Source organism: Girardinichthys multiradiatus, chromosome Y (assembly GCF_021462225.1).
Source record: "Girardinichthys multiradiatus isolate DD_20200921_A chromosome Y, DD_fGirMul_XY1, whole genome shotgun sequence".
Lineage (NCBI taxonomy): Eukaryota > Metazoa > Chordata > Actinopteri > Cyprinodontiformes > Goodeidae > Girardinichthys > Girardinichthys multiradiatus.
The window spans coordinates 21,919,823-21,944,938 of record NC_061818.1 but is presented as its reverse complement, the minus strand read 5'-3'; the positions used below and the strand labels follow the sequence as shown (position 1 = coordinate 21,944,938).

The 25,116-nt window shown below is 39.9% G+C and overlaps 1 protein-coding gene and 1 long non-coding RNA gene across 3 annotated transcripts; one reads left to right on the top strand and one right to left on the bottom strand.

Moving 5' to 3' along the window:
• Nucleotides 1–374: 374 nt before the first annotated feature.
• On the bottom strand, nucleotides 375–1,084 carry LOC124864352. The gene is made up of 3 exons (XR_007037293.1): nucleotides 855–1,084; nucleotides 598–631; nucleotides 375–487 (listed from the first exon to the last, which is right to left on the bottom strand). It is a non-coding gene; the product is annotated as an uncharacterized LOC124864352 (long non-coding RNA).
• Nucleotides 1,085–1,235: 151 nt separating this feature from the next.
• LOC124864351 (serine/threonine-protein kinase/endoribonuclease IRE1-like) lies at nucleotides 1,236–25,116 on the top strand. Of its 2 annotated transcripts, none has more exons than XM_047359116.1 (22): nucleotides 1,236–1,454; nucleotides 6,921–7,041; nucleotides 9,060–9,093; nucleotides 9,905–9,977; nucleotides 10,178–10,250; nucleotides 12,069–12,191; nucleotides 12,476–12,577; nucleotides 12,658–12,919; nucleotides 14,029–14,107; nucleotides 14,371–14,530; nucleotides 16,142–16,257; nucleotides 16,350–16,532; nucleotides 16,731–16,995; nucleotides 17,078–17,168; nucleotides 17,256–17,445; nucleotides 18,583–18,682; nucleotides 18,767–18,966; nucleotides 19,084–19,231; nucleotides 19,401–19,528; nucleotides 19,956–20,079; nucleotides 23,722–23,789; nucleotides 23,879–25,116. In XM_047359116.1, exons 1-22 carry the CDS (start codon nucleotides 1,377–1,379, stop codon nucleotides 24,362–24,364), a joined length of 3,204 nt encoding a protein of 1,067 aa, XP_047215072.1. In that variant the 5' UTR covers nucleotides 1,236–1,376; the 3' UTR covers nucleotides 24,365–25,116. The 2 variants fall into 2 exon arrangements, with proteins under 2 accessions (XP_047215072.1, XP_047215071.1); XM_047359115.1 differs by having other exon boundaries at nucleotides 23,698–23,789.

Below are 25,116 nucleotides of genomic sequence, written 5' to 3'. Positions count from 1 at the left end.
AGACTTGCTCCTTGGTGAGTGGAAATAAAATTTTAATTTCTGCCAATAAGCCTCATTTACTAGCAATCTTTCCTGGCAATTAAGACTCCTGATTGTTCATACAATATAGTGCTTATCTAAAACTCCGATTTACTTCGCCAACCCAATCAGGCCAATCAACAGTTTCTATCCAACTTGTACAGAATATTCCAACATTTACATTGTGTCTTGCTTTAAAAGAGCATCTTAGTATAAAAATAGCCAAGAAACTCCAGTTATGACAAGACTTTCTCTAATCTAGCACTTATTTTGAGCTGTGGAACTGGCTAAGGGAGGGGCCATTCCAGTTCAAAAAGTGCAAAAATAGGTTGAATGAAATCAAATTCACACAAATGTAGCTGTAGGAATGTTTATTTTATAATGAACACACATGATGAATTAATAAGCAACACTGAAAACTTGTTTCAATTCAAGGCCAGTCACCCTCCTTCTTTTGAAGAACCACAACCTATAAGAAAAATAAAAAGTTAGTGACAAAACAAAGTCAAATTATATCAGATCTACAGTCAAACCACAGAATATTAGTTATGATTCACGAGTTATATATGCATCACTTACCATGTTATTCCTGAAATCCATGTGGGTGCAGCTCCTGCAAGAGTACAGATTACCTTGAGTGGTTCAAATTATTTTAACAATACAGTTTTTCAGTAGTAGTCATGTCAGATGTTAAAGTTGACCTCATAAACATATCAGAAGTCTAACACGCAGAAATATCATCACTCATGATCTTAACAATAGTTTTCCCCCAGTTATATACAATCAACCAGTCTGTTTCTGGTAAAGCATGTTGATATCACCTAAAAAATCCGTACCTTCATTTTTCACGGCCTACCCACGCTGCTGCCACGTGAGCTGCTCGAACCCATTTTCAAAGTGCGCACATGTAATTTGTTCAAGCTTGCACTCAGGTTATATCAGTTTTAATATCCAATATGAATGCAAACCCCTCAACTGGCATGTTTAATCCTAGTTTTTACAGACTTTACGCTTAAATTAATAGAGTAGGTGGCAGTAAGATCGTGCGCTCTCTTGGAGTAAAATGGATCCGGATGTAAATGGTGCTGTTTTATAGCACATCCGTGTGTGGAGGCGTGTTTTCATTGGCCCAGAGGCCTCCGTGCGTCCCTCCCTCCTTCACTCCTGAGGATATGAATCCAAAAGTCCAACCTCCGCAGTGTTAATTTCAGGAAGAAACGTCTGTACCGCTGCCGCTGGCTCGATTAAAACATTTGAACCACCTCTCGTTGTGGCAGCCCGAACCGAGTTTTCTATGTAGCGATCAGCCCGCCCGGACCACCCAGCTAGCCTGTCGAGGTCTGAGACCCGAGTCTAACATGGACTGGCCAGGGAGCAAACAGGCTCTACTGTGCTGCATTTTAGCCTTGCTTTCCTGCGCTGGTCCCCAGCAAAAGGTAAGCGAGCTAACTGGATATCATTGTGTTATGATTATCTGGTACAGAACACGCAGAACACACGGTTCTGGTGGGCTTATTTTATTACTTTGAGGCGTTTTAATAGCATTATTTGTCCTTACATGACGCTGAAATTCTGTCCATATGCTGCGTGTTGACATTAGTGCGGTTATCGAAACACGAACGTTAGCTATCTCGCTGAAGTATCCATTTCGATCAGTTTTAGGGGCTAAAATCCATTTATCTGACACTTTTAAAACCTGCGTAGATAAATTTGTTTTTTTATGACTCTAGTTTCAGGAAATGACAAGAAACCATATGTAAACTTTTAGATATCTGGCACTGTTGGTTAACTGTTGAAATTTCAGACGTTTATCTTTCAATAACAATAATAATGTAGCTGTTACTAAGGATGCATGATGTTAGCAAGATATGTAGTTGTGATGTGACTGAGTGTTGTGATCTACCCACATTATTCTCGCTGTCTCAATGTTTATTTTCCACCATCACCCTTAATGTCTACCCTATCAGATAGCAGTGACCCAAAAAACAAACCCAGTTCAGCTTAGATAGCTAAGCATCATGTCAATTTATAGTGGAAATAGACAGTCATGGTCAAAACGTTTGAGGTTTCTTCTGATAACAGAGACAAGGTTTTGTTTACAGATTTTTGACTATAGTTTCAATATCACTGGATGCGATGGCCCTTAACTAATACAAACAGCGGATATCAAATGCTGACCCCTAGACTTGGATACAGTTACAGTTAGGTCATTTTAATTCCCAAAATGTCATTCTTCATGTAGTGATGCCTATGTAATGTTTCAAAGGCTTGATTAGTTCAACATTAAATCGACAATTGAATTCACTAACTTGTCACGTGTGCAGAAATAACAGCAATTTACCTGAGGGATGTTTCACTGTTTTTGAGGGATACTTGTTACAAAGAAGACACATATATAATGCTATTGCAGCCAAAAGTGAGATTATTTTAATTAATTTTGCTGTCTATGTCGGGGTAGAGTTAAAGATACCAAAGTTCTTAATTTTTTTTCTTGGATTCAAAACTTCTGCCTCTGTCTAATGACAACAGCAAATCATTTCTCTTTTATATCCTTTGGAAAAAATAAAATCAGCAGGTTAGATCTCAAAGTTAACGGAAAATCGGTATCGGCCAAGAAAAGCCTAATCGGTGCATCTCAAGTTAAAGGTCTAAATACATATCTTTGAAGTTTTTGTCATTTCAAAAGGTTCTAATTATGTTAGGGTTTTAAAGCACATTTTTTAAGGATGAGACCTTGAGAACACCCTTAAATCGTAGGGTTTTCCATATCTTTTTAAACGTATATATTTTTTGACGTATACATAACTTGTACATTTAGGAGAGTGTTTAGTAAACAATGACTTGGTGGAATATGTCTTGTGTATTTCTCTACACTACACTACACTTGGTCAGATCTAAATAATTTAGGGCCAGGTCATTTATACTTTTAAACCTTGATGGAGTTTATACATTTATTTTACAAGGACTGTATCCATAACTTGCAACAGACCTGTGTCCAGTTGTTACAAAAACATCAATAAGTCCATGCAAATCAAAATAATATCTTATTGGGTATACATTCTGTGAAGTACAGTAACAACTTAGTTTTGGGTGGCTTGAATTGGGTGTCTTGGATTTAATCTTGATCAAAAGCAATAAATGTGTTCAAACTGAGCCAAAACCTTAAAAGCCTGGAGACCAAGGCCCTTCACTGCTACACAACACCACCTTAACTAAGATGCAGCTTAAAGTGGCTTTATAATCCCTTGTCATGTCTCAGGTTCCTCTCTTAGCCTATTAGAGTTTGCAGGTGTAGTGGGGGCAACAAATGATAGGCCAGCGATAGAGTTTAAAGGGATGTAAGTGGGAGAAAAGGCATGGGATGTCTACAGATGAAAAGCTCTTTACATCTGTATGTTCACGCCTGTTCACAGCTGACACATTTCTAAGAGCAGACAGTTTTGCTTTAAAAGAATGACACGTCTGTGACTAAATGTCTGTTAGCAGTGATCGCTATTATTAACACATTTTATGTCCTCCTTTATGCTTGCACAAACTTCCTTTAGCAGCTGATGGCCATCATAAACTCAGTCTGTTTATGCCATTTCTTGAAACTATGCAGTGGTCAATTTTACATCTTTTTTTTAACTTTATTTTGAAAGAAAAAGCAGTCACCTTTGTACCTTATCACAACAATGGACCGGCTATGCTTTAACTGAGCCTGCCAACACGTGGCACTCCTCTCTCTGTAGCAAAACCCTGCAGTTGATCCATGCAACCTTGAGTGCATTATCACTTTAGAAGCAATGTCACATCCCCACTCCGTTTTAATTGTTGCGCAGCCCTGAGGTGAAAAGATACCTTGCATGTAGCTTCAGACAAATGTGTGATAATGTTCTTTTTCTTGGTTCCTGTGTTGTTGCTTTTTCTGCACCCAGACAAGCTGCAGAAATTGCTGAATGCAGCAAACAAGGTGATTGCTTTGTTTCTACACTTTTTAACCTCGTGTTTTTGTTAGTGCCGGTCCATACGTGGAACCACAACCCGGACTCTTTTAAAGTGTTTGCTGAAACCTGAAGAGAAAGCCGCCAGTTCTAAGCATCTTGGTTTGCTGTCCAGCAGGCTCTGAGGCACGGTGACCCATTACTGACCGCTGCCAGTGATAACACCAGCATTGAAGTCCCTTTTAAGCTGCCCCCGGTGCCAAAAGGGTAAAAAAAACCAAAAAAAAATTAGATCCAGGAAAAAGAGTTTGGTGGTACCCAGTTCTGCAGTCTTTTGCAACCCTTATTATGCAATGCTTTTTCTGTGAAACGCACAGAATGAGGAAATGGAAGGGTGTGCATTATTTAAACCGTTGCCTTAATTAAGCTTTTGTAAATCACATCAATTCTGAGCAGCGAAACTATGAAACAGATGTCCCTGAAGCGCAACACTTTAACATATTCATCCGCTGTTAAATGTCGGCATCCATGCAAAACTAGACGGGCCAGCAGATGGTTGGGGAGGTATTTGTTTGTGAAACCAAGAGAGCTGTTAGGGGTTAAAACAGATTAGTTACGATAATTTTTTTTTGCCAACAAGCTTGAGTCTGAAGCAGCAGTGGGAACAGTTGCAGGTGCAATGTTGACACGCATGCTGATAAAAGGATTTGTGAGAGCACAGGGAGAGATCCTTGAGCCAGTGTGGAAGGATATCATTTCTCTCTGCAGATGATGAGAAACTCTCAGTTGATGTTTTGCCTCGGTTTCTGTTCATTTGGGTGTGAGAAGTTTCAGAAGAGTGCAGTGAAAAACTTTGCGGGGTGTCTGCAACTGGTCACGTAGGCTGTTTACAGTGGAGGGGCGAGCTGTTTCACGGTGGGTGGACACGCTGAGATATATACTGCGCTGGTGGTTCCACTTGTTCTTCATCCCACGTGCATAAAGGGCTGATGTAGCTAAATCAAGGATTAAAAAAAAGAACGTCTTTGAACATGAAAAAGGCTGATGGAGCTTGTTGAATGCTAGGGGGTTGGTGAGGAGTCATATTTCTCGAACCGAACCGTTGACTGGAGTAGCCATCTGTTACAGAGGCTTTAAAACGGTTCTTATATTTTAAAGCTGTTTTTATTGAGATGCAGGATAAATTGTTGGAGTGACCAGAGTTTTCTCCAGCTGCATGGTAACACTGTTCTGGCCTTCTCCCAGCTGTTGCTGCACACTGCTAATCAGCTGTCTAAGAAAAGGCTCCTACACTTTGCCCTGGCCTACAAGAAAGACAAACTCTGTGACTTGGAAATGTTTTTGGTTGAGAGAAAGACACGCGGTCATGGTGTGAAAACTAAAGGCGCTCCACTCATCACTTTTATTACATTACATTTTAAAACTACAGTTGGCAAGCTAAGAGCAGAGTGTCTGCAGGCTACCTGAGCAGATAGCCTGACAAAATAACAGGGACGCATCCCTGCTCCTACGCCCCTAAACCAAACGACTGGTTACCTTCTCCGTGGTGCCTCGTGAGCTCCTGTGTCCCCTGTATTTGAGTAGGCGTTGTAGATTGGACAGAGGAATGCCCATATGGGCTGCCTGCCCACTATTCAGCTGTGTGTGCTAAAGTTGAGGAGCTCCTCTCACATTGTCCTAGGCAAAACCAACTTTACAAGATCTACTGGATGGCAGGAATGTAGCTCTTACTCTTCAGGTACCTACCAGCCATCTATATCATACTAGTATGCATGAACAGTAAAGCTGCAGACGCAGAGTGTTAGAAACCTTGCACCTCTATTTTTTTTTTTTTCAAGCTTGGAAGTATTTTAGCTCCTTAACCCCATGGGTATTTTCTTCAGGCTGCCTAATTTCTCTGAGGAGTTTGTTAATACTTTTTAAAAGGTGAAGCTCCTACATATGTGGAAGCTATTTGCAGATCTCCAGGGGGATTTTATGAGGTATTACTCCATGCCCCTGATCAATACTGCTGTGGTTTACCAGGGAAATGAGTACAGCTTCCGCTGCTAAGATTTCCTGTGGCAGAGGAGTGTTGTGTTAGAAAATATGTTTCAGTTTTAGGCCTAGATAAGTTATCAGCATCCTGGTAAACATGCAGTACCAAAACCACAAAAAAAACTTTTCAGTCATACTGTTTCTACAGTTTTAAGTACTTTTGATGAGATGATGGAGAAAGTGCAGGGCTGACTACAGTTTTCTATATAGAGCACTGCCACCTGCTGCTGTAAATTGCCAAATATTGCTGCTTAAATATTTCCATCGGTGAAAAACACACAGCCATGTTGTGAAAACTAAAGGAGCCCCATTCATAGATAAGGTAACATTGTTTCTAACTACAGTTCAAAAGCCTATAGGGGTCTGTCTGTTATGCAGGCCCCAGCTAGCTAATATCAGCTAGTGGACCACCTAGTGTTAAATGGTAATAAGGTATAATATTCTGTGCAATAAGTGCTTGCTCAGGGTTTTTTTGTGTTACGTCCTGAGCCTTCTCAGTTCTACCACATTTTCTACCGAACCATGATCCAAAGATTAAACGGAGATGAAATGGGCTTAGCCTCATGCTCAGTTTTCCTCTTCATTCCCACCCTTTGTTATAGTTCTCGCTTTAAACCAAGCAACATTTCAGTTGATCAGCTGTTATCCTCTGCCAGGTTGCTTGTGATTATTTCAACATTTTGTGTGTGTGTGTGTGTGTGTGTGTGTGTGTGTGTGTGTGTGTGTGTGTGTGTGTGTGTGTGTGTGGCCAAATAATACCGGAGTGATTACGGACTAATCATCCATTGCCTTAATGCTGATGCACATGTTCTAACCTAACTTGGGAGTTTAAAAAGGATGCATGCACAAACACATCGCTGGTTATGAACCAGACATGCTGTCAGTGTGTTTTTGCTGAATTGCGTGATTGTATATTTATTTGAACGGTTTTTGTTTTCGTAGGGGTTTTGCAGTGCCAGCACGGTCGCCCTTCCTGAAAGCTTGCTCTTTGTGTCCACGCTGGATGGAAACCTGCATGCTGTTAGCAAGAAATCCGGCTCCATTAAATGGACTCTGAAAGAAGGTAAGTGGAGAGGACTGGTGTCAAGTTAAGGTGTTTGTTGGCTGTTCTCCTTGTTTTTGATACCGTATATCAAACATGACATACTAATGTTGTCCCAGTGCCCCATGGATCCCTGTTTGGTTCTGGGAATATGCAGGCCTTATTAGAATAAAGCAATGAAGCTTTGACTCTGGAGAAATTGAGTAAATTAGAGGTCACATCTCTACCATATCAAGATTATTAGAATGTAATAATGTGTTAATATTACAAGATAATGGAGGATGTTCAATTTACAAAAACTAGATGACATTTTAAGTTTTTTTGGGGGGGGAAACATTAAGAATCCCCCCTTGTTTGTTGTTGTTTTCACAAATAAAGATCTTGCAGATCACAAACTGCTTTTTCAAAAAAAAAAAAAAAAAATCTATAATCAGCTTTAGCCTATTTGAGCAGTCTGTAAATTGTAGGGTTTATGCTTGTCGCACAAAACTGCAAGCCAGTTCTCCAAGATTTTTTGGGCTGTATTGCATTTAGCTTGTCTGCTTTGCAGCTAAAATTTTCTGAGTGTTTCCTGAAAAGAAAAGCATGGCCACACCTGAACCTTTCCATCTGCTATAAATATTATAATTGGTATCACACGCAGGATTATATATATGGTCTTGTCAGTGCAATTAAGATGTTCTAATCTTAAAAGCAAACATGTCTTTGTGTCTAATAATTTTTCTTTCTTAAAAAGTACTTCTCCAGCCTTTTTCCATATATTTATTAACAATATTTGTATTGTGTAGTTAGGCCCTGTTTTTAGACCACACTAGAACAAGGTGCTCATTCAGGTTGTCTTAGCCATGAAAAGTGAGTAATTATTAACAGAGAAAGGGTGAAATGCTGCCTTTAATCAAGGTCTGAGTAGACCGGTGACAGCAGCTTCACTGTAGTGTCGCCTGAACTCACGCCTTGCACCATGGTTACCACGTTAAGGCTCTGCATGCTCTGGAATTGCATTAGATAAGGAGTACAAACATTTTTTTGTGGATTTCTTTTTTGTTTCAGGCAGGATAATAAAAATTCAATTTTTGCCTGCTAATCTTGCCTGGGTCCAGTCAATAACCAAATCTCCGATTGTGAGGCAGAGGCTACCTCCTCCGCATCATCTGTCTTCCTGGAACAGCCACTGAATATAGATTTCACCAGGCTTTGCACACACCTGTTGCATTTGCAGTCGGGCACAATGAGAGGGGAGCAGAAATCTTCCACCTTTGTCAATACTGAACAGCATGATTTAATATCACACCTGTCATGGTGCTGTTTGCTTCTCTCCCTCCTTTAGTTTGCAAACATGTATTTATGTTTCAGCCATAAATATAAAAACCAGCTTGTTTACTTGACGTCCTATTCAATTACATTTGCTTAAGACCAATGTTTACTGAATATAATTGTCATTTACCATCTTTGGATTATCCCAAACCTAACTGTGCCGTTGTTGACACCTCAGCTCCACCTGGTCCCCACCCAGTTTGTTCACACTGGTGGGAGTTGTACGTTTGCCTTTTTGCAACAGACGCCTAGGGTTTAGGGTTTCACTGGTTTGCTGTTAAAAGATAGAAAACAATGTACTGAACACTTCTATCCAATAACACAGTAGAAAACAGTTTATTTTTGCAAAGCAAGTCTGCTTTTAGCCCACTTTTAACCAGATATTATTCAATGCATTTAAAATGGAATATAGCACAACTGCAGTGAGTCTGTTAGATAGATATTTGATATTGTGATCGCATTGAATGATTATTATTCCTGTTCCCAGTGCTGGTGTGTCATGTTTGATTTACTCACAGAAAGCTGTTCACTGACTTATCTGTTTGCCCTTCATGTTTGCCACTGGGGCATGCATGCTCATTTGGACTTTGGGTCCTCGGCAGCCCAACGTCTCCAGTGCTCATGTCGCCCTCTCTTACTCAACTGCCACTAGACATGTTTTCCCTCTGCCAGATGATATTCCCGTCAGTCCCGACTATCATCTTTGTCTCCTTTTGTCTCCTCAGATCCAGTTCTTCAGGTCCCCACTCATGTAGCCGAGTACGTATCTGAGTTACTTTTTCTTTTGTTGCACACACACAGAGCTTTGCAAAAGGGTCCACACCCCTCAAACTTGATCCCATTTTGCACAGTTTGTCACATAAGATACAAAATAAAATGTTTTAAGTTAGCCAACATCTTTATTCGTCCCTCTTTACTGAATCTCCTAAATAAAATCAATTCCAACCAATTGCCTTTAAAAGTAATCTGTTTAGATTAGATTAGATTAGATTACACACAGATGCACTCTTTATACTTTGCATAAAACTAGTTGTTCTGTGAAAGCCTCAGGGGTGTAAAAGTGAAACATGGTGGTGGCTTTATGGTGTTCTGAGGATGGCTTCTTCAGCAGGGACAGGGAAGATGGATGGAGCTAAATGCAGTTCAAGAAACTCTAAGGCTGAGAAAAACTTGGTGGGGGTTCACCTTCCAACAGGACACCCAGACTAAACATGCAATTGTGAATCTCTGGCAGGACTTGATGTTTGCAGACCCTCTTTGTCTAATCTGACGGAGCTTGAGAATGTGTCTACAAAGTCCCTTTTTAAATGTTTAAGAGTTTAACACAAAATCGTTTTCCTTCCACTCCACTTTGTGTGGGTCTGTCACAGCAGTAAAATTCATTGAAGTTTAAGGTCGTAAAGTTACAAAAATGTGGAAAGGTTTCATAAAATACATTTGCAAGGGTCTGTATTCTGATGTATCTTATCTGTGTGTAACAAAAGGCAGCATATGCAAATAATAATTACAACATGTTGAGCTTGACCTATTGTCTGGAGAACGAACCTGCCACCTTTATCTTTGTCACCAGACCAGCGTTTCTGCCGGACCCCAACGATGGCAGTCTATACTCTCTGGGTGGAAAGAACAACGAAGGCCTCACAGTAAGAAGAAATACGTTTATCAAAACATTTTAATCTTCTATGTTTAGTGAGAACCGCCTCTCAGTTCCCTGTTCTATAGAAAAATAGTCATGCTTTCTCATTATGAATTTGCAGCTGTGGTGGTTTGTACTACATGTTCTTATATTTTGTTATTGTCCCTTAAAACGATGAGCTTTATCTGAGTGTTTCTGCTTGAACAGAAATTACCTTTCACCATCCCAGAGTTGGTCCAGGCCTCACCATGTCGCAGCTCTGATGGAATCCTTTACATGGGTAAGACTCATTCATCAAATGCATTGTGGTCACAGCTTCCAACATGCACACACATTTGTAGATCCTGCCCATGTTTATGACCTTCTCTGAAGGCGTTATCTGGTTTCAGCAGAATGCACCACATTGTCTTCTGGTTCCAGTGAATCTGCTGTCGTAGCCTCAGCTCTTTTGATTTTATACCTGCCAGCGCAGGAACGTTGATCTGCCATTGTTTGAACAGAAGCTGGTCACATTTGCCTCCTCATTGTCGTCATCAGTCGGGCATTTATTTTTCTCAGCTAAGGCTGTTTGCTATTCGGATTTAAACCGTTGCTGGTTGGTTGAATACTGTGTGTGTGACTTCACATTTTGTCAAAATGCAGTAAAAGATACGGATGCAAAAATGTCAAGGAGTAGTTATTTTACTATAGTGTGATACAACCCATTGACAAACTGTAACAAGTTGTTTTGCATAACTAGGCTTGTACAAAGTGCCTCATTTAGTCAGTTTAACCGCTTTGCTGATATTAGAAGAAACCTGAAAACTTGGCTTTGCACAAGTAGTTATACATCTTCAACATTTTCACATTTTCTAACGTTAGAACCACAAACTCCAGTGTTTTATTTAGATTTTATGCTACTGGACCAACACAGTGGTTTTACAAGGCATGCTGTACCTGAGTCAATACTATGTAGAAACACATTTTGCTGCTGTTGCACAAACAAGTCTTTTGGATGTGTCTCTACAGTCTCTTGAAATTATGAAATATTTGCCCATTCTTTTTTGCAAAACATATCGAGCTTGGTCAAACTTGATGGAGGGTTTCTTTTAAGTTTGGACTTTGACTGGGCCATTCTAACACATGACATTGCTGTGATCTAAACCACTCCTCTGTACCCCTGGCTGTAGAGTGAATTAGAATATGGGCTCCGATGAGGACCTTTTGTCAGATTTTAAAGTACTCTTTGAAAATAACTTTTAACCAGGTAGTAAACATACTTTTCTGTATAAGGTGTTTTTTTTTTTTTTTTACAACAATCTGAGGTGATATTCTAATCTTAAATGTTGTTTTTTTCATTTGCTGTAAGCAGAAAATTGGTTTGAAGTGTTTTGCAGCCAGGAGCAGGTTTTTCTTCCTTTCCTGCTATCCATCTTACTATTAACTTTCACCAGCTTCCCTATGCCCGCTGAAGAAAAACACCCCACAGCATGATGCTGCCACCATGTTTCACTGTGGGAGGGGTCTTCAGATATAACATTTTGCCTGTAGGCCAAAAATCACCTTCTTCCCTTGTTTGCTGTTTCACCTACATGCCTTGTGGGAAACTACAAATGCAAGAATCTTATGGCTTTCTTTTAACATGACCTTCTTCTTGCTAATCTTCTATAAAGACCAGGTTTGTGGAGTACATGACTAATGGCTGTCTTGTCTTCAGTTTCTCCCACCTGAGCTGTGGACCATGGGCCTCCTCACTTCTTCTGAGATGAATGCTATCCGTGCTTGGTCTACTAATTTCAGTGCATGTCTTGGTGTTTTTGCTGTAGTGCCGTAGTGTTTATTGTTCCAGATGATGGACTGAACATCAGTCCATGAGATGTTCAGTTCTTAGGAAATTGTTCTCTAATCTAACCCTGCTTTAAACTGCTCCACAGCTTTCTCTAGGACCTGTCTGCTCTGTTCTTTGGCATTCATGATGCTGTTAGTTCTCTGATGTTCTCTCACCAAACTGTATTTCATTTAAATTACAGTTATGTGCAACTTTGTTGGTCTACCACATAAAATTTACAGCTGAAGTAATCAGTTTCCTCTGTGTGTTTGTCTGTTTGCTCTCCTGCAGGTAAAAAGCAGGACCTGTGGTATGTGGTGGATTTGCTAACAGGTGAAAAACAGCAGACTTTGACGTCCTCGTTCGCTGAGATGCTCTGTCCGTCCTCATCCCTTCTCTATCTGGGACGCACGGGTAAAAACAAAACAAGCTCAGCTGTTTTTCTAACCAGAATAGTTTCACTAACGATTTAACCCAGTTCAACAACAAACGCCTCAGACTGTTTATACGGGTTTTTTTTATTCGATGGTCGTTTCTGCAGCTGATTAACTAACTATCTGCTCCTTAAGGTTGTTGGCCATTGTTATTTTTAAAGGGAATGTAACACAATTTAGCTTTGCACTTATCTAATGAAACTGACACTGAGATGCTGCCATGTGTGCTGCTTAAATAACCAGGCATGTTTCTGTCCTTGTTAGAGTATACCATCACCATGTACGACACCAAGAACAGAGAGCTTCGCTGGAATGCCACCTATTCCGACTATGCCTCCACCCTCCCTGACGATGACCTCAAATACAGTAAGATTCCTACACATGCACGGCCTTTCACTTTCCAACACGCTGTGCATGTTAATTGCATCTCTTTATTCCTTCCAAAGAAATGGCTCATTTTGTGTCCAACGGCGATGGCCTCGTGGTGACTGTGGACAGCGAGACGGGAGACGTTCACTGGATGCAGAACTACAATTCCCCGGTGGTGGCGATGTACATCTGGCAGCGCGAGGGTCTTCGTAAAGTTCCCCACACTAACTTGGCCGTGGAGACGCTGCGGTACCTCACTTTCATGTCCGGAGAGGTTGGAAGGATAACTCGGTGGAAATATCCGTTTCCAAAGGAGAAGAAGCCCAAAAATAAATTCATGTAAGTAATTTACCTCCAATTTCTTTCCTTTTTTATGTATCCACAAGCACTAAAACACTGGAAAAATATTTATTCATTGTGTGTGTAGGTTTACTTGTGCATGTCAATACTCATCATCATGGAAACTTCATTTATTTCGAGAATATATATTTAGAGATGGACTCTTTCACACGGAGGCTTTATATTTCATGTGTTTGTTTTGATTAATATTGCTGATTAATGTTTAAACTGGTTAAAAATATATTTTTAATACAGAAATGTTGCGTTATGATGTACACAATCACACTGCTGACTTCACAGATGTTTACCCAACAGTCAGTGAAACCCTACTCAAGGCGGATAAGCAGCAAAATTAGCTGACCATTCAGAGCCGTGTAATAAGTAAATTAATGGAAAGTTAAGTGGAAGGAAGAAGTGTGGTCAAAATTTGTACAAGTAACAGGCATAACCACAGCCTTAAGAGGATTGTTAAGCAACATGTGGAGTTTGGCTGGAGGAAAGTTACTGTGGAAATTAAGCTCCCAGAGCTTGGAGGAAGAGTGGAGGGGCAATGAATCCCTGTTTTTTTTTTTTTTTTTTTAGGTGCTTGTGCTCACTATCTATGCAAGAAGAGCCCTGATCAAGCACTGAGTTCAGATACCTTACAGTACTTGGAAATATAGGTTGACATTTCTGTAATAAAATTCCTTTTTTTATTTGACTTATGTTCATGTTTAAAATTTCTGAGAAATGTTATGTTCATTGTCTTTAGCTATTAGCCATAATCCTCAAAATGAACTGAATTAAAAGCTTGCAATATGTAGTTAATCCACAATAGTAACTTAATATACTAATTTAGAAGTTTTTGCTGTTTGTCTTGAATCACATCTTGATAAAGTGAAGTTTGTAATGCACTTGTTTTGCCTGGATATATGAGGGATTTACAGTAAATGTAAAGTAAAGCTCCACATCTGCTGCTGCTGAAAAGCAAAGCCAGGACAACTTGGTCTCCTGTGAATGTTCTAGCCTTATTTGGCTTGGCGAGATTTTATCTTTGTCACGGCTCAGTTTAGCATCAAGCACGTTGAAATAACGAGTTTAACCGACTGCAGCGTTTCTGTTCTTTCCAGGGCCACTTTATATGTGGGGAAATACTCTACAAGCCTGTACGCATCGCCCTCTCTGGTACATGATGGAGTCACAGTGGTGGTGAGAACAATCTGCATATAAACCATAGTAAACGGAGTGTAACATTTAATCTTGTGAACAGCACAGCCTTGTTTCAAGGTTTTTTAATCAGTCTTTATATGTTTTTATTAAATTGGTTTTAACTCTGCCACAGTTTTTTTTTAAATATGTTTTTGTGGTTAATAAACCTTGAAGACTTGATTGTTTGAAATAATAGCCTGCTGTTCCTAGAGTGTCCCTTATATAAACTCATGAGGGGTCTGATAACAGAGTGTTGTCTTTAGCCTCGTGGAAGCACCTTCCCCCTGTTGGAGGGCCCCGATAGCCAGGAGACGGAGGAGGATAAGGAGTGTGTCATCACACCCAGCACAAGTGTGAAGTTCAACGCTGGCCTCCGAGAGCGAAACCGGATCAACTTTATGAGGAACTATCTGCTTCTCATCGGTACTACACAAAACAAATCAAAACCATTAGAATCTTTATTTTAACTATTTATGTGGGTGCTGTGAGAAAGATAGTAGGTTTAAAAATGCACTTTCCTAAATAAGTTTTAATGTTGGCACTCATAACCAGAGAACCTGGAAGTTTATATGCTTTCAGTTAAATGTGGCCTGCCATCTACTGGGTGACTGGTGGAATTACAGTTTTTTGTGACTTTTTTTTTTTTTATTAATATAAACTTGAAGGAAAGCGGAAAGTTTTTGGCAGTAATCGTTCTTTACCAATGCTCTGTTTCATTTATTTAAAAAATCTTAAATAAGAAGTCTGTCTTCCAACTTATCATCCAGTCACAGAATTGTAGTGTCTTATGTCTGCTTGGCTTTGGCTCTGCTATTAGGAAAATACATTATTTTGTTTGATTTTTATCTCTTTTTACTGTCTAAAATGCAAATTAAGCCAAAGAGATTTAGCTTAAATGTGAAGAAATCAACATTGGATTGTAACTAGGCATGAGCCAATATAATTACCTCACATTAAATTCCATATTTTCACTTTATTGACACAAAATTTCACAAATCTGAAATTTATTGCAAGATCTAATTGTTTTTATTTTAAACAGAAAAGCAGCAGTTTTTCCTATTGATGCAACATTTGTTTAAAACCAAATATCATAGTTAAAATTATATTTATGTTTTTTTTATACATAGTATTGAACAAACGCTACATGTAGAAGTCTAGAAAAGTAAGTTATTCAAGTGCTTCTTTAATGTTCCTATTAGAGCAACCTAAGTACAACAAGCTAATATTAGCTGGTCAGTTAGTTGGGCTGTCTGCTTGGGTGGATTCTGCATTCGGTCAATTCACAGACTTGCTGCTCGGAGGTTCACAGCTGCAGTTTTGAAATGCTGGTGCCAGTAATAAATGGGACTCCTTTAGATGCCTCAACAAGACTGCCTGTTTTTTCGTGACGGGATGCATTGTAAATGGCTAAATCTGTCGTCCTTGTAAGAGGTTGGAAAGTATAGGAGCTTTCTTTCAGCCAGCCGGCTGACGGTGTGCAGCAACATGTGTTGAAGGAGCATCACTCTGAGGCTTTCTCTGTCATCTTATTAGAAGGATTCTAAAACCAAAGGAGCGGTATGAAGGAGAATTTGAATGACTTTAAAACCAGAACTTGTTAGAACTATGGCATACCATGATACCAGTAACCATCCCTCGTCTGGCTGCATCTAGTGTTTTACAAGTTGTCTTTATATTATATTACAGGCTGCATCCATGTTGCTGTCAGTTCAAAGCATAGGGTTTTTAACTGCAGCCGAGGAACACAAGAACTTAAGAGATCATTTATGTGAGCATTAAGGCTACTCTAAATGCATATATTCTTCTAATGTATAACGGAGCTGCAGAGAGGGGTGCTGACTCAGCTCCTTTTCAACCATAACAATGCATTTCTTTATGAAGAAACCAGTTTTAGGAGTGGTTTTATTGTCTCCGTGTTTTTATAGAACCATCTGAAAAATGGCAGAATGTCTCCTTTAAAATATTACCGTTGGTGTTTTGGATACTTTCGACTTGAATTCCTTTGTTTGAAACGTTTTTTGTGCTGTTTTTCAGGTCATCATGAAACACCCCCCGAGGCTCACACCAAGATTCTGGAAACGTTCCCGGAAAACTTCCCTCGTAACAAAGGCAACGTCATCCCACCTACTATGGACAAAAAAGGAGAGGAGGTCCGTGTCGTCTCGTGTGAGGGAAACATACTAACCCTCTGTGCACATTTTCTCTTTAACATTTTTCTTGCTCCTCTGATTTCTTGCTGTAGAAGGTCAATGACAGCGGCATGGACGATGGGCAACCTTCAACCTCCATCCGGGAACCGGGAACCAGCGGCCACACGGTGCGCTCGGAGGCCCCCGTGGACTCCATGCTCAAAGACATGGCCACCATCATCTTCTCCACTTTCCTGCTGGCCGGCTGGGTGGCTTTTGTTATCATCTATCCCAAGGTAAGAAATGTTATGACCTATTTTAATGTATCAGATTTAGTTATATAGCACAATTACAGCATAGCAACATCTAATAGCTGCAAACCCTGTCCAGCATTAACCATGAGATTAGGAGTTTAAAGTGGAAACGGCATGCTAAAAAAACGTTCAGAAACATATTTTGTCATTGTTTTTGTTTTTTTTCCTTTCCTACCACAGAGTGTCCACAAGCAGCAGCAGCTTCAGCACCAGGAGTTCCAGAGACAGATGGAGGAGAGGCTGGAGTTGCTCCAGAGGCAGCAGCCCTTCTCCCCTGCAGAAGTGGGCTTAGGTTTGGCTTCAGATAGCGATTTCTTGGAGGTGATTCGCACTCGCTCGGACTGCTCAGACCACAGCACCCCTAACGTCACCCCCCGTGCCTCCAACCACTCCAACTTGTCTGTGTCTGAGGTGGGGAGCTCTACTTATGAACACGAAGATGGAGGTAAGGCTGTTAAATTCAGTGTTCATTCATAGGTTGATTTATTTTAGCCTAGTTTTCACTGGGTGTGATGTGTTTTTATCAGAGGAAGACTTCACAACGGTCAGAGTTGGCAACATAACCTTCCATCCCAAACAGGTCCTGGGCCATGGTGCTGAGGGGACTATTGTTTACAAGTAAGTGAATCAGTCATGGCAGCCTCTGCTTAAATTTCACTAATCCTCTCATATCACAGTTTTGCATTTGTGCTTTTTCTCCAAAAGGGGGCAGTTTGACAACCGTCCAGTGGCAATAAAGAGAATCCTCCCAGAGTGCTTCAGCTTTGCAGACCGAGAAGTGCAGCTGCTCCGAGAATCTGACGAGCATCCAAATGTTATCCGTTACTTCTGCACCGAGCGGGATCGTCAGTTCCAGTACATTGCCATAGAGCTGTGTGCTGCCATTCTTCAGGAGGTAATTAATCAATTATTAAGAAGCTTTTTTTTTTGAGTAAAATGTTTCTTCAGAAAGTGGTTTAAGACTTGTCTTTAACAACAACTGAACACCAAAAGGCCCTCAAAAGTGTGTTCAACGGCAAAGCTCCTGGACCTGAAGGTTTCCCACAGAATTCTGGTCACTGCTGGCGTCATTATTTGTAGAATATACGGATAAGAAAACCCACTTAGGTTATTTTTGTACTCAAATGTCTGGAAAAATAATTTGAGATTTGATCTTGGTAAATGATGGAACATTGAAATGAATAGTGTGTTCAAACGCTGAACAAAATGGTCCCACGGCATGATACCGTCACAGCAGTCCTTAAGTTGGTATGAAGCTTGATTTGGAACATTGACTTAGATATTGTTGTTTCTAGGTCAGCATCCTCCCAGTCCATGGTTGTTGTTAAAGTCACTTCACTCCGGACAGTTCTAGCAGCTGTCAGTTTATGATGGACTTGAGCCTCGATGGTTGCTGGGATGTTTCTGAATGTTCGGCTGCATCCTAGGTGCACAAAGGAGCATTATAATAGATCCTTCCTCCCAGCAGCCGTTGGTTTTTATAACCATCACTGCTCCCAATAAACTCAATAAGTGTTTACATCCTTGCTGGTTTTTACATAGTTTTTCCATTTCTTGAAAACAGTCTGTTGCTGTTATTATCCTTCTATATGATGGTTTAATAGTTTGGGACAGATTGTTTAAAACTTCATACAGCTGTGTGTTCCAACAGGACAATTATCCCCAAAACTCATCAGAATTCATATTTTGCAATGGACAAAGTTGGCTAATGTTAAGCTTCTAGAGTGACCCTGACCTCAGCCGTATTGAAAATGTGTGGCCCAGTCCAGGCCGGGTAGAGGAACCAACCAAACGTGTGGCTTCTTTGAAACTTGCCAAGGGATATTTTTTCCAAATATCACATGTCCCGACCCAAATAAATCATAGAAAAAATAATAATAAATTCAAACTTTTCCCCCAAAGTCTTGTTTTTATAAATCCTTGTAGATTTTTGTTATATTATCTTATCAACCTGAAGAAAGAACTTCCAGGCATTGTGTTTGCTCTGCTGAATGTTTTATTTTATTAACACTGTTTACTTTTCTCTTGCCAGTATGTAGAGAAAAAGGATTTCCACCGTCATGGACTTGAGCCAGTCGTGCTTCTGCAGCAGACCATGTCAGGATTAGCCCATCTGCACTCTCTCAAAATAGGTACGCATCACTAAAATATCAAACGCTTTTACTGCCTCCTTGTCTTCGGTTATTGTTGAAATATAATTTTCTGTGTCCCTCTAGTCCACCGTGACCTGAAGCCCCACAACATTCTGGTGTCCATGCCGAACGCACACGGCCGAGTCCGGGCAATGATTTCAGACTTCGGTTTGTGTAAGAAGCTGGCGGTGGGACGTCACAGCTTCAGTAGGAGGTCTGGGGTTCCAGGGACCGAGGGTTGGATTGCTCCAGAGGTTCTCAGTGAGGACTTCAAGGACAACCCGGTAAGTCAGGGATAGTTGCCCTTTATCTCATTTGGCAGGAGTACTACTCAAATACTTGTTGTTTGTACTTCCTTTTGAAATCATGGTGGTGTCTCTCTTCCAATGTGTTCCTTGTAGACCTACGCGGTGGATATCTTCTCTGCCGGTTGTGTCTTCTACTACGTGGTGTCTCAGGGAAGTCACCCCTTTGGCAAGTCTCTACAGAGGCAAGCCAACATCCTGCTGGGTGGATACAGCCTTGACTCTCTGCAAAGTGACAAACACGGTGAGAATTATGCCTGATTAGAGGATGTTTTTAGCTTGATATGGTTGGTCATTCTTTCATCAGTGCCACAGGATGCAACAAAGAAATGTGCAGAGCAGACCTATTTCTGCTCTTCTCACAAATTACTCAAGACTTTGTGGGGTGTGTTTTTTTTTTTTTTCCTTCTCAGGTAACCTTGTTGCCAGAGATCTCATAGAACAGATGTTGAGCATGGATCCCCAGAAAAGACCTTCAGCTGAAAGTGTCCTCAAACATCCTTTCTTCTGGACTCTGGAGAAGGAGTTGCAGTTCTTCCAGGTTTGGGCTCCTTTCACATGCTGGACATCTTTAATACCAGAGTTCTGCATACCTGCAAACTCTGTGCAGAGAGACAGCAACAGGTTTTAATCCTATCCAGACTGACTGTACTGTTCTAGATGGGCTTTATGTAAAAGGAATTGCTTTAATGGTAGTTTGTTGTTATTTTTATGCTTAACGCTGGCAAAGAATTTTTCAAAGTTTTGTAAAAGGCAAACACAACTTATATATGCTATTTAATGTAGAACTATTGATGTGTCTGCACATGTATTCATTGGTTATGGGCAGTTTTGCTATTTCTTTAGAAATAAATTATGTTTTAAATTAGAGCACTGCACACCGAGACAGACCCATTAAATGCTTTTATTTAGCTTTTTTTTTTTATTGCTGCAGATCGAAATCATGCAATGTGGATCTGTTTTTGCAGGATGTGAGTGACAGAATAGAAAAGGAACCGCTGGACGGACCAATCATGAGGCAGCTGGAGAGAGGAGGGAGGGCCGTTGTCAAGGGCGACTGGAGAGAGCACATCACAGTGCCATTGCAGACAGGTATGATGAGGCTGGCTGAAAGGTGCAAGCTGTGCCACAGTTTAGCGTCTTCTAAAAACTTTGTCTTGTTTGTTGTGGTGTTTTTTGGCACCTTGTTCTCTTAAACGTGGTACTGTTTCACTTTAGATGTTTTAGTCCTTTGATTTGCTCTCACCGACGAACTAAATGTTTCCTGTGTAAAGTAGGCTGCTTCCTGCCTGCAGTGCCAAATGCTGAGGATCACAACCTAGATAATAGTTTCAATAATGAATAAAAGAAATGTTGCGGAACCATTATTTTACGTTAAGGTCATAAAAAGAGCCAAATATAACCAATCCAGACTGTGTTATATGTTTATCATTTACCTAGGATATCAGAAGCAAACAAAACTTTCGGGAAAAAAACTGGGCTGTTTTAAATCATTCATTTCAAACTTTTTTCTACCTTTTAATGTGCCATAGATCCCGTGCAGAGTCATTTGGGGGAGAAATATATACCATATATATATGTATATATATATATATATATATATATATATATATATATATTATATATATATATATTTATATATATTATATATATATATATTTATATATATATATATATATATATATATATGTATATATATATATATGTATGTGTATGTATATATATATATGTATGTGTATATATATATATATATATATATATATATATATATATATTATATATATATATATTTATATATATTATTATATATATTTATATATATATATATATGTGTATGTATATATATATATGTATGTGTGTATATATATATATATATATATTATATATATATAAATATATATATATATTATATATATATATATATATATATATATAATATATATATATATATATATATACACATACATATATATATATACATACACATACATATATATATATATACATATACAGACACTTCTCATTTGGATGCATGCTTGGGGTCATTTTTCATGCAGAAACTGATGTTGTTGGTATGGTATTGTTTTGGTTTACTATTGTTGAACATTGCAACAGCTAGAGCGATTTTGATTAACCCACATTTTTCCACCGTCTGTGAGCTTCAGTATTTCAGCCACTTATGTCTTATTTCCTGCTCTCGGTGGAGGTGGACGCTTTTTCTCTGTCTCCCGCACCCCTCCCATATCTGCCCTGCTTCAGCTCTGTGTCTTGTCATTTTGGAGCCTGTTTTTGCACATCTTCCAAATTCTTCCAAAATATGGATTTGGTCAGCTGGTCTCTCAATGCAATTGATCAAATTTTCTCGACGAGAAGACAGGGGTCGGGAGAGCCCACTTGCCCGGACAGGACATTTTTCTCCGGATTTCTGCTTTTTGGAGTCAGCGGTTACCTGGCATATCGAGAAATTCGGAGAATGTCAGCAGCTGTTCTGGCCATTGTAAGGCTGCCTGGCATGTGTGATGGGATCTTCAGAGCGATCAGCACTCAGACTGAGATGTTACGTGAGCTGAATCGCAGACTGGATGTGATCCTTACACAGGATCGCAGGCAGGTTGCGGTTCCTGGACTCAGGGGTGAAATGGGATAAATCTTGGGAGAAAGTTGTTCGCTCGGATCTGGCAGAAAGACCAGGAATTTGTCTATTTGGATTCGCCTTTGAGAAGCACCAGCGAGACTCTCAAGGCTGACGGAAAATTAAGAGTCAGCCTAACCCAAATAATTATTATTTTTCTGAATCTGGCTCCCCTGCACGGCCTTGATGGCTGGCTATCTTCAACTTCTCCTGGAAGTTATGTAAACATGACGCTCTGCTCCCTCTGCCCCCTCCCTTCCCTGAGGACATCTGTGGACCTGATCAGAACTTTGTGGCCGGTTGATGAACATTCCAACGAACCATCAAGGACAATGGCCTCTGTGACAATGCTTCATGGACTTACTTGCACACACTCACTTGCACACACACACATGCTCAAGATAAACATATGCACTCCTCACACCACCTTCACCGTTCCCGGCATGATGTTGTTTTGTAAACTTGTTGCTTCTTTGTGCTGAGGTTTTTTTGCAATCTTAAACTGTATCCTGCTAAGGATAAAGTGTGAAATATGATTTTTTTCCCCTCTACTTACCTAATGTGACCTCTTTTCTCATCTAGCAAGGCCAGCGCCTGTGAGTGGGCAGCAAAGCCTCGGTGACCCGTCCCCCCTTTGTCTTGTGTCATGATGTATGTTTGGATGGGTTGTACTGGAATTCTAATTTCCCCTCGGGGATCAATAAAGTATCTTTGAATTGAATTGAATTGAAAATGTACACTGGCTGTGAGCATGAAGGGCCGTTAGGTTATCAAAGTGGTCAAATATATTAGCAATATGCAGAGCATAAATGCATGGCATGTGAGCTATATTATCTCCTACCAAATATTGCTTGCAAGCAGTACTTTACACCTGCAATATTGAACACACTGATAATTTGATGACCGCTGACCAATGCGTTTGAATATATTGTGCAGCTCTAATTGGTTTTAAAGAAAAAAGTCCTGCAAGACATTTTGTTTCATAGTCTCTCAATTTGCAGCCTCAATGACCAGTTTCCTTGTCTTTTCATCAATTTTGAGGAAACATCCAACTTTAGTAATGTCACTGTCCTTATGTTGAAGAATCCTGTGCAATTTTCTGTACCCCTTCTTCCCCTAATTGATACCTTTGTACAGTTTTGATCTTTTGTTCTCCTTTTGCAAACTATAGCTTTAAATAACGTCGCAAATTAAGGAAATGTCTAGAAAAATCCTACTAGGATAACAAAACTTTATTTATTTATTTTGTTAGTTAGAGCTACTGCAGTCGAACGCAAGAGTGAACTCAAGAAAACTTATTATTGAAATTGATTTAAAAGTTGCTTCAACAAAGCTTTAGTTTAAGTGCAAACATTTATTTTTTACATTTACCTCACAACAGATTTGTTTTTCAGTTGACTACTGTTATGTCAAATTAAGGGTGGGAAAGCTTTTGAAAAGATTGATAAAGGTCAATTTTTTTTACATCCCAAAACTTGGCATTTTAACTGAAGTTTGTAGATCTTTTGCATTTACCATAACCATAGTAACTAACTGAAATTATAAAATTGAATGTACATCAGCACTGCACAATATTAGAAAATGTTGCTGTGGCAATGATATTGCTAAATAATATGATAAAGAGTCACAATAAATGGCTTATACCTTCTTTCCCCTCGTCCTCATCTGTGACCTTTAGCAATCTGGGTGATGTTTTTGTGTCTGGTGTTAGCATCTGCTGCCCTGAGACTCTGTCCAACTGGCTAAATATTACATTAGTATGAAAAATGTAAGTTCATACCACTTGTAATATGTTAGCCAACAATTATTGCACTCTAAACAGTCCTTTGTGATATGAATATTGCACACACTAATATACGATGACGGTAATTTCATGATATTTTGTGCAGCCATAATGTACATCTTAAGGTTGATGGAGTCAGTACTGACTCACTGTAGCTATTTTACGTGTCAGACCAGAAATGAATGAATGAAAAAGTTTCACTCATAATAAAATATGCATCTCCATGATTTATGGAATTTTTTTATTTTACAAATTCTGTTTCAATAATAGATTTATTTTTTCACATATTCGGTAGGTTTGATTGTTCTCCCTCTGATAGATCTGCGGAAATTTCGCTCCTATAAGGGTGGATCAGTCCGGGACCTTCTGCGTGCAATGAGAAACAAGGTGAGAATCAGTTGTTGCATGATTAAAATTTTCAAAGAAAATCACACTCCTCCCCTGCTGTAGATTCCTGATTGATCTTGTCTCAACAGAAACATCATTACCGGGAGTTGCCTGCTGAGGTGCAGGAGACCCTCGGCTCCATCCCTGACGACTTTGTCTCATACTTCACGTCCCGCTTTCCTCACCTGCTGATGCACACCTATTTGGCCATGAGGACCTGTGCGCCTGAGAGGCCTTTCCTGCCTTACTACCCCACTGCAGAGCAGTTGCAAAAAACACAGACCCAGGGGTTGCAGAGACTCTCTGAGCCATGCATTCAACCCCTGCCAAATCTTGCATCACTACCAACCTTACAACCACAGGAGGTGTCACAAATGTCACAGTCTGTGCAGTCGGTGCCCTCATCCAGAGAGCAACCAGCACCTTCAGACTTTTCCATTCACACGGATCACCCACAAGTTGTCGGACTCCCCACAGCGCCTGACTTCCTCTGTGAAAACATATCACAATGTCTTACGGTTCCTCTCAGGCCTGACATACTCACTACCCTGGACAACAAAACCAGTGCCGACTGAGCCGAAGCTGAGGTGGACCCACAACAGATATGGGAGCTTTATCTTAAACAGTGAAGAACATTCAAGGGTTTGCTGCTGTGCCACTGTGAGGACCAGGCCTGCAGTGCCTGGAATCACCTCCAAGTGCAGCAGCTGGACCGCAAACAAAAGTGCCTTCTGCTGCTCTGGATTCAGGTTGGTCCATTTATCGCCTCTGCTCAGACGTCCAGCTGTCTACAATGTGTTGTTGAATATTTTGTAACTGGACTGAGCAAAGTAAATGGCTTTTTAAGTTTACTTTATTACACAGTGCAAAAAAATATGTCCAAAAGCTCTCTGCTCATTGTTGGGGGGAATGTCTGCAAATGTTGTTGAACAATTGGGTAGTTTTATTGTGCAATGTTGTGTGTTTACTGCAGATGCTGTATGTGTAATTTTGTACAGAAAGATTGAAAGTTTGGGTCATAAATCTCTTAATATGGCCCGAGTGCCTTTTTTATATGTCTAAAACTCCATCACTGTGCTGTGTGGGTACAGATCATTAAACAGACTATGCTTCATGTGCTTGATTCCACTTAATGCTGCTAGAATCTAATCTGTGTTGCAGACTCAGACTGTTCCAAAGTATCTGAATCCAGGAAATGAGTTAATTCTCATCTTGATGTTGAGAAGTAAAGCCAGAAAATATTATTGTGTGACTTTTTTTTTTTTTTAGTGTCATAGTGATGTTGATGACTTGCACATATTAAATTCTTTATTGTTTTCTACTCGTA